At 39.1% G+C, this 15,269-nt stretch overlaps 1 protein-coding gene across 1 annotated transcript in view; it reads left to right on the forward strand.

Annotated features, from left to right (window-relative positions):
• The window catches only part of LOC111319142 (uncharacterized), a 131,900-nt gene that overhangs the window by 113,390 nt on the left and 3,241 nt on the right, over window positions 1-15,269 (forward strand). Inside the window, exons 10-22 of the mRNA XM_088753036.1 lie at window positions 5,499-5,599; window positions 5,979-6,071; window positions 6,643-7,223; window positions 7,943-8,164; window positions 8,301-8,633; window positions 9,350-9,604; window positions 10,517-10,710; window positions 11,387-11,723; window positions 12,764-12,889; window positions 13,353-13,475; window positions 13,771-13,893; window positions 14,227-14,355; window positions 14,490-14,618. Of these exons, the coding sequence (XP_088609162.1) occupies window positions 5,499-5,599; window positions 5,979-6,071; window positions 6,643-7,223; window positions 7,943-8,164; window positions 8,301-8,633; window positions 9,350-9,604; window positions 10,517-10,710; window positions 11,387-11,723; window positions 12,764-12,889; window positions 13,353-13,475; window positions 13,771-13,893; window positions 14,227-14,355; window positions 14,490-14,618 (2,746 nt within the window). The remainder of the gene's footprint in view (window positions 1-5,498; window positions 5,600-5,978; window positions 6,072-6,642; window positions 7,224-7,942; window positions 8,165-8,300; window positions 8,634-9,349; window positions 9,605-10,516; window positions 10,711-11,386; window positions 11,724-12,763; window positions 12,890-13,352; window positions 13,476-13,770; window positions 13,894-14,226; window positions 14,356-14,489; window positions 14,619-15,269) is intronic.

Below are 15,269 nucleotides of genomic sequence, written 5' to 3' on the forward strand. Positions count from 1 at the left end.
CTCGGTCCGCCATAAGCGGCGCATCCAGGTTTCAAAGAGTTTGGGCTACTTTGTCAAAATTGCAATACGAACCGCTGAACAGCTGTCACGACCCATATAAAGGTCTTTAAAACGGTCTTTAATGATATATTTATAAATGAAAATATATATCATCTAAAAACTTTATCTTTGCAGTCTAATTCCTCAAAGTTTTTCTTGGCCCGCGATAGGCGGCGCGTCCAGCTTGAAAAGAGTTCGGGCTAAAATGATAAAAAATGCGATCCGTTGAACGGCTGTCACGCAAGAGGCTTTGCATTTGATATATTCCTGGCCAGGCGGTATGCGCCCTCTGATTGCGTTGCATCATGGTCGTAAAACAAAAGTTGAGTCATTTGCATCTTGACGCGTTGGAGTGAACTTCTTCAGTGGCAGCGAGATAGCGGGAAATATTCGTGGATTGTAATGGAGATTCGCTGTCTGTTGCTGTTCCTTCGAAAGTTAAAAAGTTTAACGGGCTGGCTCGACTTTCCTTATTCCTCCGTGACAAATTCGTTCTCAGGAGGCAACTGACGTTTCTAAGAAAGATTCGAAACTGCAATCTGCCTAAGAATCTCGACACAAATGGCAATAGTTATGTTCAAAGCCGAAAGCGGGATGAATAATTTCATAGTCAGAAATCATATTCATATACTCGAGTTAGTTAACAGAGAATTGATCCTTGACATGCAAACGCAATTTCAAGTGACAGAGACCTTTTAACACACGAACTTTTTCCACCCAGCGTAAATACGGGATTTTTCGTAGTTTTAGCCAGAACTCTTTTCAAGCTGGACGCGTCGTTTATGGCTGGCCAACAAAGAAAGGATGAAGGTTAAAGATGATGTATATTTTGATTTGATGTTATAGTTTGAAACCAGATCTTTTTAAGGCCTTCAAATGAGTCGTAACAGCTGCTCAGCGGTTCGCATTGCATTTTTGACAAAATAACCCAAACTCTTTTAAAGCTGGACGTGCCTCTTATGCCGGGCAAAGATAGAGAGTTGGAGGAATTCAAACACAAGGATAAGTGTTTAAGATGATGTATATTATTATTACTAAATATATATGGCAGGCCTCTTCATAGGCCTCTGAAGTTGACCTTCATTTTACCTCTGCGAAAAAGACCGGCGCGAGGCACTTTAACGGGATGTTCTGCCGCGAAAAACATCACAGGAGTCATTTGTGTTGACATGTTATTTTAATTAGCTTTGGCGCCTCAAAGAATTCATTTAAGGTCAGTGGCTCTTAGTTTATGGGTTTCCACGGTACTATTCGATACATAGACGTTTTAGGTTACACAGAAGCCATTCCTTAGGAGTCGGGCTCAATAGACAATAAAACAATTAATGAAAAGCAGACGTGCTTACAATTCTTTTCCTTCGTGACTTAGAATAGTCATATGCTTACAGTTGTAACAAATTTAAAAGTACACGCCTTTAAAAGCAACGCTCAAAGTAAATCTTCCCACTATCTTTTACTCGGTTTACAATTTTGAGATAAGTATCATTACATTACTTACACTTGGTTCTATCTAATACCAACGATATGCTCCTGAAATTAAACAACAAATATATATGAAATACATATATATGAACTGCGGTTATGAAACGTATATGTGCACGATCCTTCGCAGTAAAGCACTATTTAAGCAATAGTGAAAATCAGACCTGAAAAAAACTCAGGCCTGTACGGGATTCGAACCACTGACCTCTGCGATACTAGTGCAGCGCTCTCCCGTACAGGCCTGAATTTTTTTCAGGTCTGATTTTCACTATTGCTTAAATAGTGCTTTACTGCGAAGGATCGTGCACATATACGTTTCATAACCGCAGTTCATATATATGTATTTCATATATATTTGTTGTTTGATTTATCATCTACGGGTTTATGTCGAATTAATTTGATGGCCTGCTCCCAGTTGGCTTGTTAGCTCAATTGGTAGAGCGCTGCACTAGTATCGCAGAGGTCAGTGGTTCGAATCCCGTACAGGCCTGAATTTTTTTCAGGTCTGATTTTCACTATTGCTTAAATAGTGCTTTACTGCGAAGGATCGTGCACATATACGCTCCTGAAATTATTGCAAAGCTTTGAAGTTATTACTTTTAGGAACAAAAAGCATAACACACTGTAAGTAGCACATCGTATACATAACATAGCTAAGATGCGTTACGTTGCTTTCTTATACGTATCACATCATACACTACTTTACTGTAAGGACGCATCATCTGGTATGTATTTTCAAACCTCATATTCATCAAATTACATTATGGGGAGCCGTTGACTCTTACATTAGAAATAAGACACTTTGAAACTGATTATTACGTTTCTTTTTAATTTTTTTCTACAGCCACTTCAACTCCAGCTGCCAAAAGTAAGCATTCTCCTATGCCTTTTCAAATGAATTTATCAAATCTAAATCTACTTTCGTCAGAATATCTAAAAGTATTACAATGCCTACACAATAAAACTGATAGAATAAATTAGAACAACCAGTGCATTACCAACAGCCATACCAATGATGGCTTTAAACTCTCATTAGAATTAATTCCTTTACTTGAAGCCAATTGCAGCGAAGGAAATGTAGGTTACGATTCGAAATTGTTCACTGTTTGAATTGTTTTTTATTTGTTGAGACCTACCAAAATAATGCTACACAGAGGTTACTAATTTCGCTTTAATTATAGCATCTAATTTTGCATGGCACCTTTAGTAAAGAAGGAAGTCTGTCTTGTGTACTTTTATCTAGTTGGCTTATACTACACCAGTTGTGCAATAACACAGTGTACGGAGAAACTGAGAAAGTGGCTGACAAGGCTGTAGTCATCAAATCCACCTCATATAAGAAACATTTTTAGGCTTAAACTAGTTATAGTATTGGGCAAAGGTAATACAAACGATAATCGCCGAATATCGCAATTATCGTGATACATCGGCGATGTTTTAGTGATATTTCATTCGGAACGATATATCGGCGATATATCGCAAGGCTATTGTTTTAACACCCGCGATATATCGCTGAGCTCCTAGTGAATTATCGTTTTCCTTGCGCGATATATCGTTTCGCTAAGCGATCCGTCGTTTTCCTGAGCGATATATCGTTTGATCTCACAGATAAATCGTTTGAGCTCAGCAATATATATTTTTTTGCAGTTCAGCGATATATCGTTTTCGCCTCCCTGATATATCGTTTAGATCCGACAAGGTATCACTGCCGTCTAACGATATCTCATTTATACTTAGCGATACATCCTTACAGCTTAGCGATATATCGTTTACGGTCGGCGAGATATCGCCACCACCAAGCGTTAGATCGGGTGTGACAACATTTGGGGCAGTTAGCTACGTATGAAGTCGGTTCGCGAATGTCGGAGGTCGCCAATGTCGGTTCGCCAACGCTCATATGTCAGTTCGTCGACTTCCAAAATAATTGTTGAACAGAGGTCTGAAATATATTTACAAATGACCGTAGGAACATTCTTTTATGTGTGATATATTCACAGGTGTTCGTTGGTTAGTATCGTTTGAAATTGTCCGTTGCTATCCCCAATCTCTCTTCCCCCCACACATCGCAACAAAGTCATACCTAAGCAAAGTCCGTTTTCCATCGATGATCGATCGTGTTTGAAAAACTTTTAGAGTATGAACCGGCGGTAAAACCTTTTAATAAAAATAATTGCGTGGTTAATGAGCGGAATGTATTTTTTTGATTACACGCAGAAAAGTGTTGTTCGTTATTCACTTGTTGCACTCGCATGGCAACAAAGTCAAACAAAGCCCGTTGTTCGATCGATGGCCGACCGTGTTTGAAGAAACCTTCAAACCCATCCACGGCTTCTTGCTGTGTAGAGTAAGAATTACCTAAGAGCCATTTTTATTAAAAATTCACGTCGTTAAAGAGCTATTGATTCTGTATATTAGTTGTCTACGTGAGTAGAAGTATTGTTTATTATTCCCTTGTTGCACTCGCAAAGGAACAAAATCAAACAAAGTCCGTCGATCGATCGATGGGCAATCGTGTTTGAAAAAGCAGCCTTGGATTTGTACCCTGTGGAGCATAAAATGCCCTTATAGGCTGAGCGTAGTTAACTTAAGAGCCATTGAGTCCAAATATATTTGTTGATTTCGCGTGTAGAAGTATTGTTCATTATTTACTTGTTGCACTCGCATAGCAACAAGGTCAAACAAAGTCCGGTGTTCGATCGACGGCCGACCGAACTTATCCAAAGCTCTTTACCCTTAAGGGTATGAAGTGCACTTAAAACCTTTTACTTAAACATTCGCGTCACTGAAGAGATATATATTCTAATACATTTGTTTGATTGCGTGCGTGGAAGCGTCGCCATAACTAGCTTCATTCTCTGTTGTGAATTATGCCATGTAATAGTAAAGTACGGGAAATTCATTGAATAAGTCACGGATGTACATCTTATTTCATTCATGCTTTAATTCAAAGCAACCCCAATGCCGAACAACTTGTATCCTTACGGTCCATCTCAGAAAGATAATGAACTTCGTCTTGAAGATACTTATCTCTACTCCGACCAATGTTTGAGGATCAACACAGATTGGACTGGATTTCCGTTTTTCACAGAAAGGCATTACAAATTATACGTGAGTATAAAACTGTCCTATTACAAACATTACGGAATTCTTTTTGATCTTTTTTGTGTTTAATTTCAACTTCAAGATATGGTTATTTTCTAGTACATCGTCACAAAATACCTGCATTATGCATCAAATGCAAATGTGTTGCACCTCAGTTGAAGAACAGCCGGTTTTTCGATTCATCTTTTTCATTTTTTTTTCATTTTTTACCAGATGATACTCGACAGCCGAGGGTGAGAGTAATTTACCGAAGTAATAATTATTCTGGTATTTAACTTGCAATGTTATAAACCTGCTCATATCTATCATCCCTTTTCCCCTATTTTTAGATTTGCCGGAATGGTGTCATCCAGTTAAATTATGAGTGGAGCTGGTGGTGGCCTCGGAAATTTGGTATCTACCGGTGGTTGAGAAGCATGGGTATTATTGCGCCCTTCTGGGCCACAACCGACACATATTTTGCCTTTAGATACGGTCATTCAAAGGTATATTATCAAGTGTACAGCCAAACCAATTGCGAAGAAGCATCAAATGAAATTCTGGATATGGCTTCAAAGCATGTACATAGCTACTCCGGAGGATTTGGCGACTTTGAGGCCACTTGGGTCCTCGTTGTGACTTGGGAAAATCTCTGTCCATACGTGTACCAAAATATAACATGTCTTCGAGTAAGCATTTTACACATTATTTGTAAATATTATAACCCAAAGATAACAGAGCAACTTAACGACAGATAATTACTATGATGAATTTTACTTTACAGTGTCTGAGTTGTTGGTTAGACGACCTTGTCAAATCCTAGCATCAGGAAACAATTATGTGTGGCTCAAAATATACAATTCTGAAGTATTTCTGCAAATTTTATCCATTTCCAGAGCAACACATTCCAAGCTGTCTTAATAACGAATGGATTTAACACATTTTTGATGTATAATTATCCTTATGGAGGAATTCAATGGGTAATCGATGCAGATCCGTAAGTTTTCTACGCCCCTGATTGAAACTCAAAGTCACAATATACATATATATTAAAATTGTATACTCGCTAAACTCGAAATACCTACAAAGTTTGTCTGATATTAGTAGGTCCCCTCAGCATAAGTTAATTTTTAGATCAAACGCCTTCATTTGCATTACACTATGGTCCTCTGTATCACTTCTTACTGTTTCAAATTGGCGCTCTGTCCAATTCTTCCTATTCAACATCCTAACTTTTTATCAAGGATCCCCAATGTAGAAATATGCCATAGTTTGCTATGGAAGTGAGCACATCACCTAAGAGCCAGAGATTCCTGAAACCGTGAAAACAATTGAGTAAAAAAGGTAACATTAAGTTTCTTATCGACCATTTGCAGGAATTACTACCGATACTGGACCAACTACTATGGTCTTCCTGTAGCCGGCTGGAATGCAGGGAACGATGGCAAAGATTATATCAATATGAAAGGGTAAAATAAATAAAACTTGAGTAGAAACTGGTTAATTTTGTATTAAATGTTGAAGTGCTGAATATCCGAAAAAATCTCTATCGGCCAATCACGTATGAAAACACAAAGAACACCGGCTGATTGCCTAAAATCATTCACCATTATTTAATAATATTTACACCTATCTTGTTGCTAAGTTTTCACCAACCGGTTAATCTATATAACAACAATTAAATAGGCGATTCTGTTGAGACCTTGAGCTAATGCATTTCCTTTTGTTCCAAGTTTTCCCCGATCCGCGGCATCAAACATTCGCTGACTATGCCGTAGATCGGCGAAAGCTTGGAACAAAAAAGTAATGCAGTTGCTCAAGACCTCAATCGAATCGTCCATTTAATCGACATCCTACTGAAGGAAAACTTCAAACGTTTAATAAGATTGAATTTATTTGCTATCGATTTATTTGCGCTAGAGATCATTCCGGAGTCACCTTAATCAACTGTCAACCGATGAAAATCTCGAGGTTATAATTTAATTGATAAAAATGACGATAGCGAAAGAGGATTTTTGAGGTAAATGTTTCTGATCGCAGTTCTGGCACATTTGGAATGTATGATCTCGATAAGAAGGAAGGAAACACAGGTTTGCTGGGAAGATACTTTTGGAGAATTGAAGACAGCGATGGACAAGGTACACTGAAGAAATGCTTTAGTTGGGTCATTCTTAACGAATGTTCAGGATTCCTTTACTGGTATGACCGACTCATAAAATCAGACCGGGAAATGGCCTGCCCCTGTACTGCTTGGCAGGCACGGTTTGATCGGGGACGATTCAGGTGGAATTGGCGGAACTCATGGCCAGACTGGTGTTTTCAGTCCAGGCGATCCAGGTTCATTTTTCTCTACACCAGGAGTACTGGACTAATAGGTGTTCGGATAAGACAACAGTGCTGTTACTCCACGCAATGGGAAGACTGGGCCTCCCTCAAGCAGGGCCCTCCTGACGGTGGACGAGTACAAGTGACAGTTTTTTATTACTGGTACAATAAGGTTCAAACCTTTTACACAGACGAACAGGCTTACCAGTATTGCTGTGTAGATCTACCTTTCTGCAATTTGTTCTATACTTATCGTCCGTCTGACAGCTGCTCACTTTATAGGCCTCCAATTAGACGTGAGTTTTACATAATATTTACTAATTGATTGGGTGTCGTCGGGCCGGACGGGAAAATATTTAGCTTGAGATCATGACGCATAGACCGGCCGACCGGCCCGATCAAACTTAGTCAAAAAGCATTTATACACGACGACTAAGTGTTGAGAATTTCGACCTAAATACGAAGCGATAGACGGGTACACGCAGACACACGAGCAGTCATTTATTTTTTCGAGTCAGAACAAGAAACTTCAAATTTCTTTAAAAACGTAATGTTTTCTCTCTATTTTTCTTAAGTTTTGGCAACAAAGCGAAGTCAGGGCAGCAGGGCCGGTCGGCGTTTTCAGTCCGGACCGGCTCACGTCAGCCTTTCCGGCCCTGCACACGTCAGCTTTCGCTATGGGTTTCTATGGGATTGCGCAGGCGGGGTCGGACGGATCATACTATGATGTTAGTTATATTATAGATGAACCAAGTCATGTTGTAGCATCTCGTGCCATTTCATTTGAATATTGTCAGGTTATTTCCTGCTTTCTTGGTTTAATTACCTTTCGTAAATGTAATCTCCTGTAAATGCTTTCTTGGTTTAGTTACCTTACTGAAATGTTGGATATTAGAGAGTTTTCTAGAAAGAACGTTATAAACTGTTACTCTTGAGCTCAAACCAATTACTCTTTATAGTTGAGATTCTTTGCAACATTAAGCCAACTCAGAGGAATGTTTCTCTTTTCATACAGGATGGTTCTGGGGTGATCCTCATATCAAGACACTGGATGGTGGTAACTACACTTTTAACGGCCTTGGTGAATACACTATGATCGATGCACAAAACGGAGCATTTCAACTTCAGGCCAGAACAAAACTTGCTCAGGGAAATTCAACCACAGCAACCATATTTTCAGCAGGAGCTGCGAAAGAAGAAAATTCGAGCACCAGTGAGGTTCGAGCGAAGGACGGAGGTGAGCAGGCTATGAAGAGCTTGTTATGTAGGAAAAGGAAATTAAACCTATTCAAATAAATTAATTTTTATCAGATACACCTAGTTTTGCAGATTAGAGTCAATACAGTCTAACCCTTGCTACTTGATATTGTTAGGTGGTTTCGACATAATGATAGACGGTGCGCCTTACCTTGGCTATAGCAACTTAACAAATCGAACTGTGGAGGTTGGTGGAAATCTTTCGGTCTCAATACCAGAGGAAAACTGTTTCCAAGTTTCTTTTCCGTCGACATCGTCCGTGCAGTTCTGTGAGAAGAAGGAAATGATGTCGTTCGTTGTAACTCTTGCTGATATCTTAAAAAACGCCACGAAAGGTTTGTTGGGAACGTGGAACGATGACCCTTACGATGACTTCACATTGCCTGATGGGATGGTTTTGTCATCTTCGTCATCATTAAAAGAGATTCACTATGGATTTGGGGTCAAATGTAAGTAGAATACTACTTAAAAACTTCCTTGCAACAAAAATATGGGGAATAGATAGCAAGTGCCAAGGATTAAGGATTAACCCTGTGCTGCGTATGATCGTCACTTGTTTTTGTGTTGTTGTGTCGCAGCTAAGGACCAGGCTCTTTAAAAGAGAATTTGCAACTGGAGGAGACACCAGTCTCACAAAACATAAATGATTACCGGTGAACCTTTGGGGAAAGCTTAAGAAATGCCGAGGGTAACCACCAACGGACCACAGTCTCATTAAGGAGGAGAGACGAGATCTCTGAGATCTCTGGTTGTTTGATAAACTGTAAATTGGGATAAGGCCCCGGCAATATGGGCAACTTAGCTCAACCAGAGTTAATAGAGGGAACCCTCTACTAACTATGGCTCAAGGGAAGACTAACCCTTCCACATGCATTCGCCACTCTTAGGAAAAGTTTCCAGCACATTTTGAAAGACAGAACTTTCCGCTAATAGCAACCCTACATTCACCAAGTTGTATAGTTAAAAGTGAGTACGTTTAGCGGTAAAATTAAGAAACAGAGGAGAAGTCAAAATTAAAAGTTTGTTACATTAGTCCAAAAGGCGGACAAAAGTATGATATATTTTTGTTTCCGTTTTAACTTGACTCGTCTTACCTTTACATAATCTCGTATCATGTAAATTTGCCTCGCCAATTCTAGCCTTACTTAATGTTAATATCTTCTAGGGCAAATCAACCAATTCCAGTCTCTTTTCACTTATGCTGATAATGAAAGCGTGGCCAATTATTCGTATCCTGATTTTGAGCCCATGTTTGCTGATAACATTACGTGGCATAACGACAGCTTCAGAAAAAAAGCTGAAGCAGAATGCGGCGATGATCATGAGTGCCTGTTCGACGTGGCTTCCACCAACGACTTGTCTGTGGGCCTGGTGACCAAAGGTATAAGTGTCCAGCTGGTGAATGAGTCGAACACACTGGGTGAGAATTTGTCGATTTAATCATTGAAGTTTTCTTACATTTGAAATTTTTTTTCTCTTCGACTTACTGCGTGGCTTGACCTGCTCTCTTTAATGCAAACAATGTTAAAAGACTGGCTCCCATACGCAAAAACGACAATCGTTTGAAAGAGCTGACTTAATTCTGCATGTCACAAATAAATCGGTATATATCAATCAATAAGGTGGTAACTTTGAAAATGTTGAAGGCCTTTTAAAATATCGATCAGTTGAAACGCCTATTAAGCGAACTCTCGTTGAGGAACCCCCAGTGTATCGACGTTAGGATAAATAAAACAGTGCCAAACTTCAAATATGCTAGGACGGTCTGTCGCGACGGTCTGTCGCAAACGGTTTTAGCTTAACCTCTCTGCTTGCGTCTTAACCTAAAGAAAAAATAGCACCCGTTTTAAATTTTTTCAAAAATTCAAGCCCTTTTAGTCTAGTATTGCTATGGTTTCACGCAGGGTCCAGGTTTGTGATACGGGCAGATTTTTTGCTGCTTGCTACCAGGAGCATCTTAGTTGAAAAAATGCGTTGGACTGACCCGATAAATATGTTTCGATACCAGAACAGTTGTATAAGCAGGAAGAAGTCGTCAAATACAGTAATTTATTTCAAGCTCCAAATATAACAAACCAAGACAGCCGCTACAGGAAAAAAAAAGTATCCTCAACGGCAAATCCACAATAGGGCGGGAAAGCAAGTGGTATTTAAACAAATCCTTCTTTAACAACATATGTGACTAGAAAACACGAAAAGATATATATGTATTAAACATAGGACGCTTTGGCGATGTTCAGACGACTCCGACTCTACCGCTGTTCAATTTAAAAAGAACCAGCTTTAATCTCTTGAGATCAGCACATTTCTTTTTTTTTTTCTATCTTTCCAGACAACTTCCCGCCTAAAATAGTAAACGGTTCAAATGTGATAAATGCCACACTTAGTGAAACAGTTGAGCTGAATATTACAGCTATGGACGAGGGCACTATCACGTTTCAAGTGATTAACAAACCTGTAGGAGCCTCTTGGAACCAAACTGGAAACATGCTGTCGTTTTATTGGCCTGTAGCGTCATCACAAAAGGTAAATTCATTGATTGAAAACCCCTTCTGTTCAATATGTCCACGCACTATCTTTATTGCCAGTAGGTCCGGTAACCATGCCCACCTACAGTGTAGTTGGCTTGAAGATTTAAAAAATGAAAGATATGAATCACTTCTGTAATTTTAGCAAACTATCGTTATGCACCATAGTCTTCAGGGCAAGCTATGATTAATCATTAAAATTCATGCAGGACTATGATTAGTCCACAAAACTCACGCAACCCTTTGTGCAGTTAAGGATTTACTTGGATAGTTTGTAACTATCCAAATTAATCTTTAGTAGGATAGTTTTAAAAAATTAAAGAATAATGGCTTGACTGAGCAATGTCTAATTATAACCGACTAGCTTTGTAGGTAGCTTTGTAGGTAGGAGGACTACATGCTTGTCCAATTTTTGAATAAATTGAATTCAAAAAATTCCTCTGAGAGCTAAATTGGTTGTCTACAGAATTTTTCTTCATCCTATTATTTCCAAATTGGACAGCATCTAGTCCATACACACATCGGGAAATTCTTTCAGTGAAATAAAATTACCTATTACCTCAACAAGCAAAAGCAATAAAAGATGAAAAATTACGATTTAAATTTGCTTAACAAAAGTGATACTGGCTAAACGAGAAAGGGAAAAATTATCCAAAGAATATCTTTCTTTGTAGTTCAATATGACCTTTGTTGCTACCGATGACAAAGGCGCAAGCGCCAGTTGGAGTCCAACCGTTAGAATGTGCGCCTGCCAACATGACGGTCAGTGCGTGGAACCTGAAGAAGGTGACACAGCCAACACTGACAACAAGTTTGTATACATGGGCTGCGCATGTCAGGGAGGATATACAGGAAGGTTCTGTGACAGCGATATTGATGCCTGCGAAATGAATGGTCAGCCGTGTTACACAGGAGTTGAGTGCACTGATCTTCCTGCACCAGCTAATTCCAGTGGATATGAATGTGGACCTTGTCCATCAGGGTACACAGGAGATGGAGCGCAGTGTGCAGGTAGGTTGGCGTGTAGATGTCTTAGTAAACTTCAAGTCGCGATGACTTTTAGGTTATCCAAAGCCATGGTTTGATTTGACATAGAGAAGACCTAAAGAGATTTGACATAGAGAAGACCTTTGAATTCCATTAGTGATTATAACATAACCAAAGTAAATCGCGCGCTCTGATTGGTCAATTTAGCGTCCCCCATTTTCCCATGGGTGTACGCTGCTGACGTGAGCAAGTGCAAGGACTATTTTTCCGCGCGCGCTTGTTTTTTCTGGTCACTTAAGATTTATTAAATAAAGGGGAACTCGTTAGCTACAATGTATCAATGTTATGTTATAAAACAAATGGTAAACACCACAGCGTACACTATTGAGTTATGTATGCCCTTGGGAGGTTTGCTAAGCACTCAAGAGGCTATAGTCGCTCTCGGCTATCGCCTCGAGCGACTCTTACGCTTCTTTCGTGCTTAGCAACCTCCCGCATGCATCCATAACTCAAAAGTGTACGCGGTGGTGTCTACCATTTGTTAACTAAGGCAGAGTTTCTCCTTGCCATATCAATACAATATCAAGCAGAGATGAGATGAGAACATAGAAAAATATCAATTAGGGGATTACTGGTTGATCTGATACCAATCCAAACTGAAATCATATCAATTGCATGGCAGAATTACTGGGAGTGAAAGGAGAAAGGTGAACATAGATGAGACAATAAAGGGAAAGGGCTTTCTAAAGTAAATCTCCCAGGAAATGTTTACAACACACTTTTCATTCGGCATTTCCGACCAAAAAAGAAATTGTTGCATCAAAGACTCCGTCTCCTTTCCCATCTCTCTAACACAGTCAAACAGACCACAGTGCAATGCCTAACGTTACAGCTCATCTGTTATCTTAAATATGCCACTGAAATTTTCATTACGTTAAGTCAGGAGTTGCATTGCACTAAAATTTTTGATCATAGAAATTTGCTGCAAATGATTTATCATTACAGATATCCATTTTAACCAAATTCTGAAATTCTGATAAAATGTGGTGTTATATTTTCCGTAGACTATGACGAATGTCAAAGTATCTCATCACACAACTGTGAGCAAATATGCGTCAATATTCCAGCTTCTTTCTTTTGTGAATGCCGTGCTGGATACTCGCTGAATGGTGACGGGCGCAGATGTGATGGTGAGAATTCTTTTACTTAACTCCTGAAACTTCACTTGAAGATAAGAATTGGAATTTGGCCAGATGTGACACATAGCTTTCAAATTAAACTTGACCAGGAGAGTAAAATCGTGGTTCATTTTTTTTCTCTTTCGGGTTGCCGTAAACATCATACCAGTCAATCTCAATATTTCCAGTCAAATTTACGACTGAAATAAACTCTGAAGGTCCATTCCTAACAGATAAAAAAAAATTTTAGCCCACCAACGACTGAAAGATAACAGTGACAAGCTTAACTTTTGTTCGTCACCGTTTAGCGTAAATGACCCACGCTTCAAACTATGCCTCAGCAATTGGTTTAGTTCAAACTCAATTTTGACCTCAGCGGGCGAAATGTTTGACCACGTCGCGATCTTCTTTAATGAGACGTCTGAGGTTTTCCTCGATGATATATTAACAAATGTTTTCATTTATTTGCACGTAGATGTCGATGAATGCAATCCTTCAAGCGACTGTATGCAAACCTGTATTAACAGTGTGGGAAGTTACAACTGTTCATGTGACGAGTTGTTCAAAACTGATCCTGGTGACTGGAGGAAGTGTGTTGGTGAGTAGTTGTTTGCTGGAACGCTAAGTTATTTAGTATCAGGCATTTCTCATCATACAGACTCTCATCTTAAGCTTACTGCGGCATCTGGAGCGAGCGAGCGAGCGATCGAGCTGAGCAATAAATCTGTTGGAAGAAATTCTTTTATAACTATTGCGCGAGCCTCGTAGATTTTTTTTTTCTATCAATATCCAATTTAGGCATAGCTCACGTTGAAAAATACTTCGTATTTATTTCACCATACGCTACCATGAAACAACAGCATTTACTAATGTTACTTCTGATTCCTTCACAGCTACAAACCCTTGTTCTGATAATAATGGATGCGAACACGTTTGTTTCAAGGGAAGCAGCGGTAAAGCAACTTGTGCTTGCTTTGCTAACTACGAGCTGGAAAGCAATGGAAAGAACTGCAGTGGTAAACAGTTAATTTTTTCTTCAATCTTAGGGGGTAGTGGTAGATCGTTCCCTGTTTTCTTGGAGCTGTAACTAAAGGAGAAATTTCAAGAGCCTGTGGAATGTAAAACAATTGACTTATAGATTCATTTCCCACAACGCATATGGTGCAATGAGATACACACGTGCCTGCTTTACTGACACTTGTTTCCCTATTGAAAAAAAAGGTAGAATGCCGTTTGGATAGTTTGCGGCTACTACCAAGTGACAACGAAATGTTATTTGAAATGTTTAATTACAACATAGAAGCGGCATCTAAAGCCTACGAATTGCCTTTGTACTTTTCTCTCTGCAGATATCAATGAATGTGATCCGGCCAAAAACCTTCATCGATGCAATCAGATTTGTACAAATACCCCAGGAAGTTATATGTGTACGTGTGAAAAAGGTTTTGAACTAAGGAAAGATGGCTACGAATGTGAAGGTAATTGACTAAATTCTTCTCAAGTTGAGTTGATGGCACTAATGAGTAAGAATGATTGCTTTACAGACACGTAACACTTTGAAACTATTTCAGTTTTGATTTAATTAATAAATTTCATCGTCTTTGTTTTGCAGATATCAACGAGTGCCTGAATGATGACTTGTTCAACTGCACGGATGAGTTTCACAAATGCGTCAACACTCGTGGCTCTTACAAGTGTGAATGTGAACAAGACTTGTACTTTATTGATGGAAAATGCAGAGGTATTTGATTACTTTTAGATAAAAGTTTCTTGGAAGTTGAGGATATACATTGAATTACTGTTCTGCTTTTTGCGCTTTGATATTTTAAAGCTGAATTTTGAGCTTTACATGTACATCGCGCTTAGATGTCGAGAGCTAAATCTACTGGTCATTAAAATTTCTTAACAGCAAGACAGGTTCATTTTTCTATGTTAGGGACCAGTCGTCATTTATCGCCGTAGGATGGGAGATCTTTTTTAGGGGGAAAAGGAAGATGTTACATGATTTTCAAGACGAATAGAAGGGGATCAGTCAGTGGTCCGATAAACCAAACAGGCAATCCAACTAGCTTACGCAAATCGTATAATTTATTCCAGTATATTATTATTCGATCTAGAGAAAAGAAATTAAATACATTTGAGAAACTGAACAGGATCTATCGATACATAAACACACGAGTCAAACTATTAGCTAGAATTGCAGCACTGATAACTTACTTCTGTGGCGATGTCTAGTAGGATTGTTTCACGTTATACAGGTCAGCAACAGATATAGCAGATCAGGGTATAACAGAATACGGGTCAGCGCGACAGGTCAGCAAAACATGAAGGTCACTTCGAATCTAAACATCTGAACTGAAAGCAGACTTATTCACGTGGCTTAATTGCGAAA

This window comes from Stylophora pistillata, chromosome 3 (genome assembly GCF_964205215.1).
Source record: "Stylophora pistillata chromosome 3, jaStyPist1.2, whole genome shotgun sequence".
Lineage (NCBI taxonomy): Eukaryota > Metazoa > Cnidaria > Anthozoa > Scleractinia > Pocilloporidae > Stylophora > Stylophora pistillata.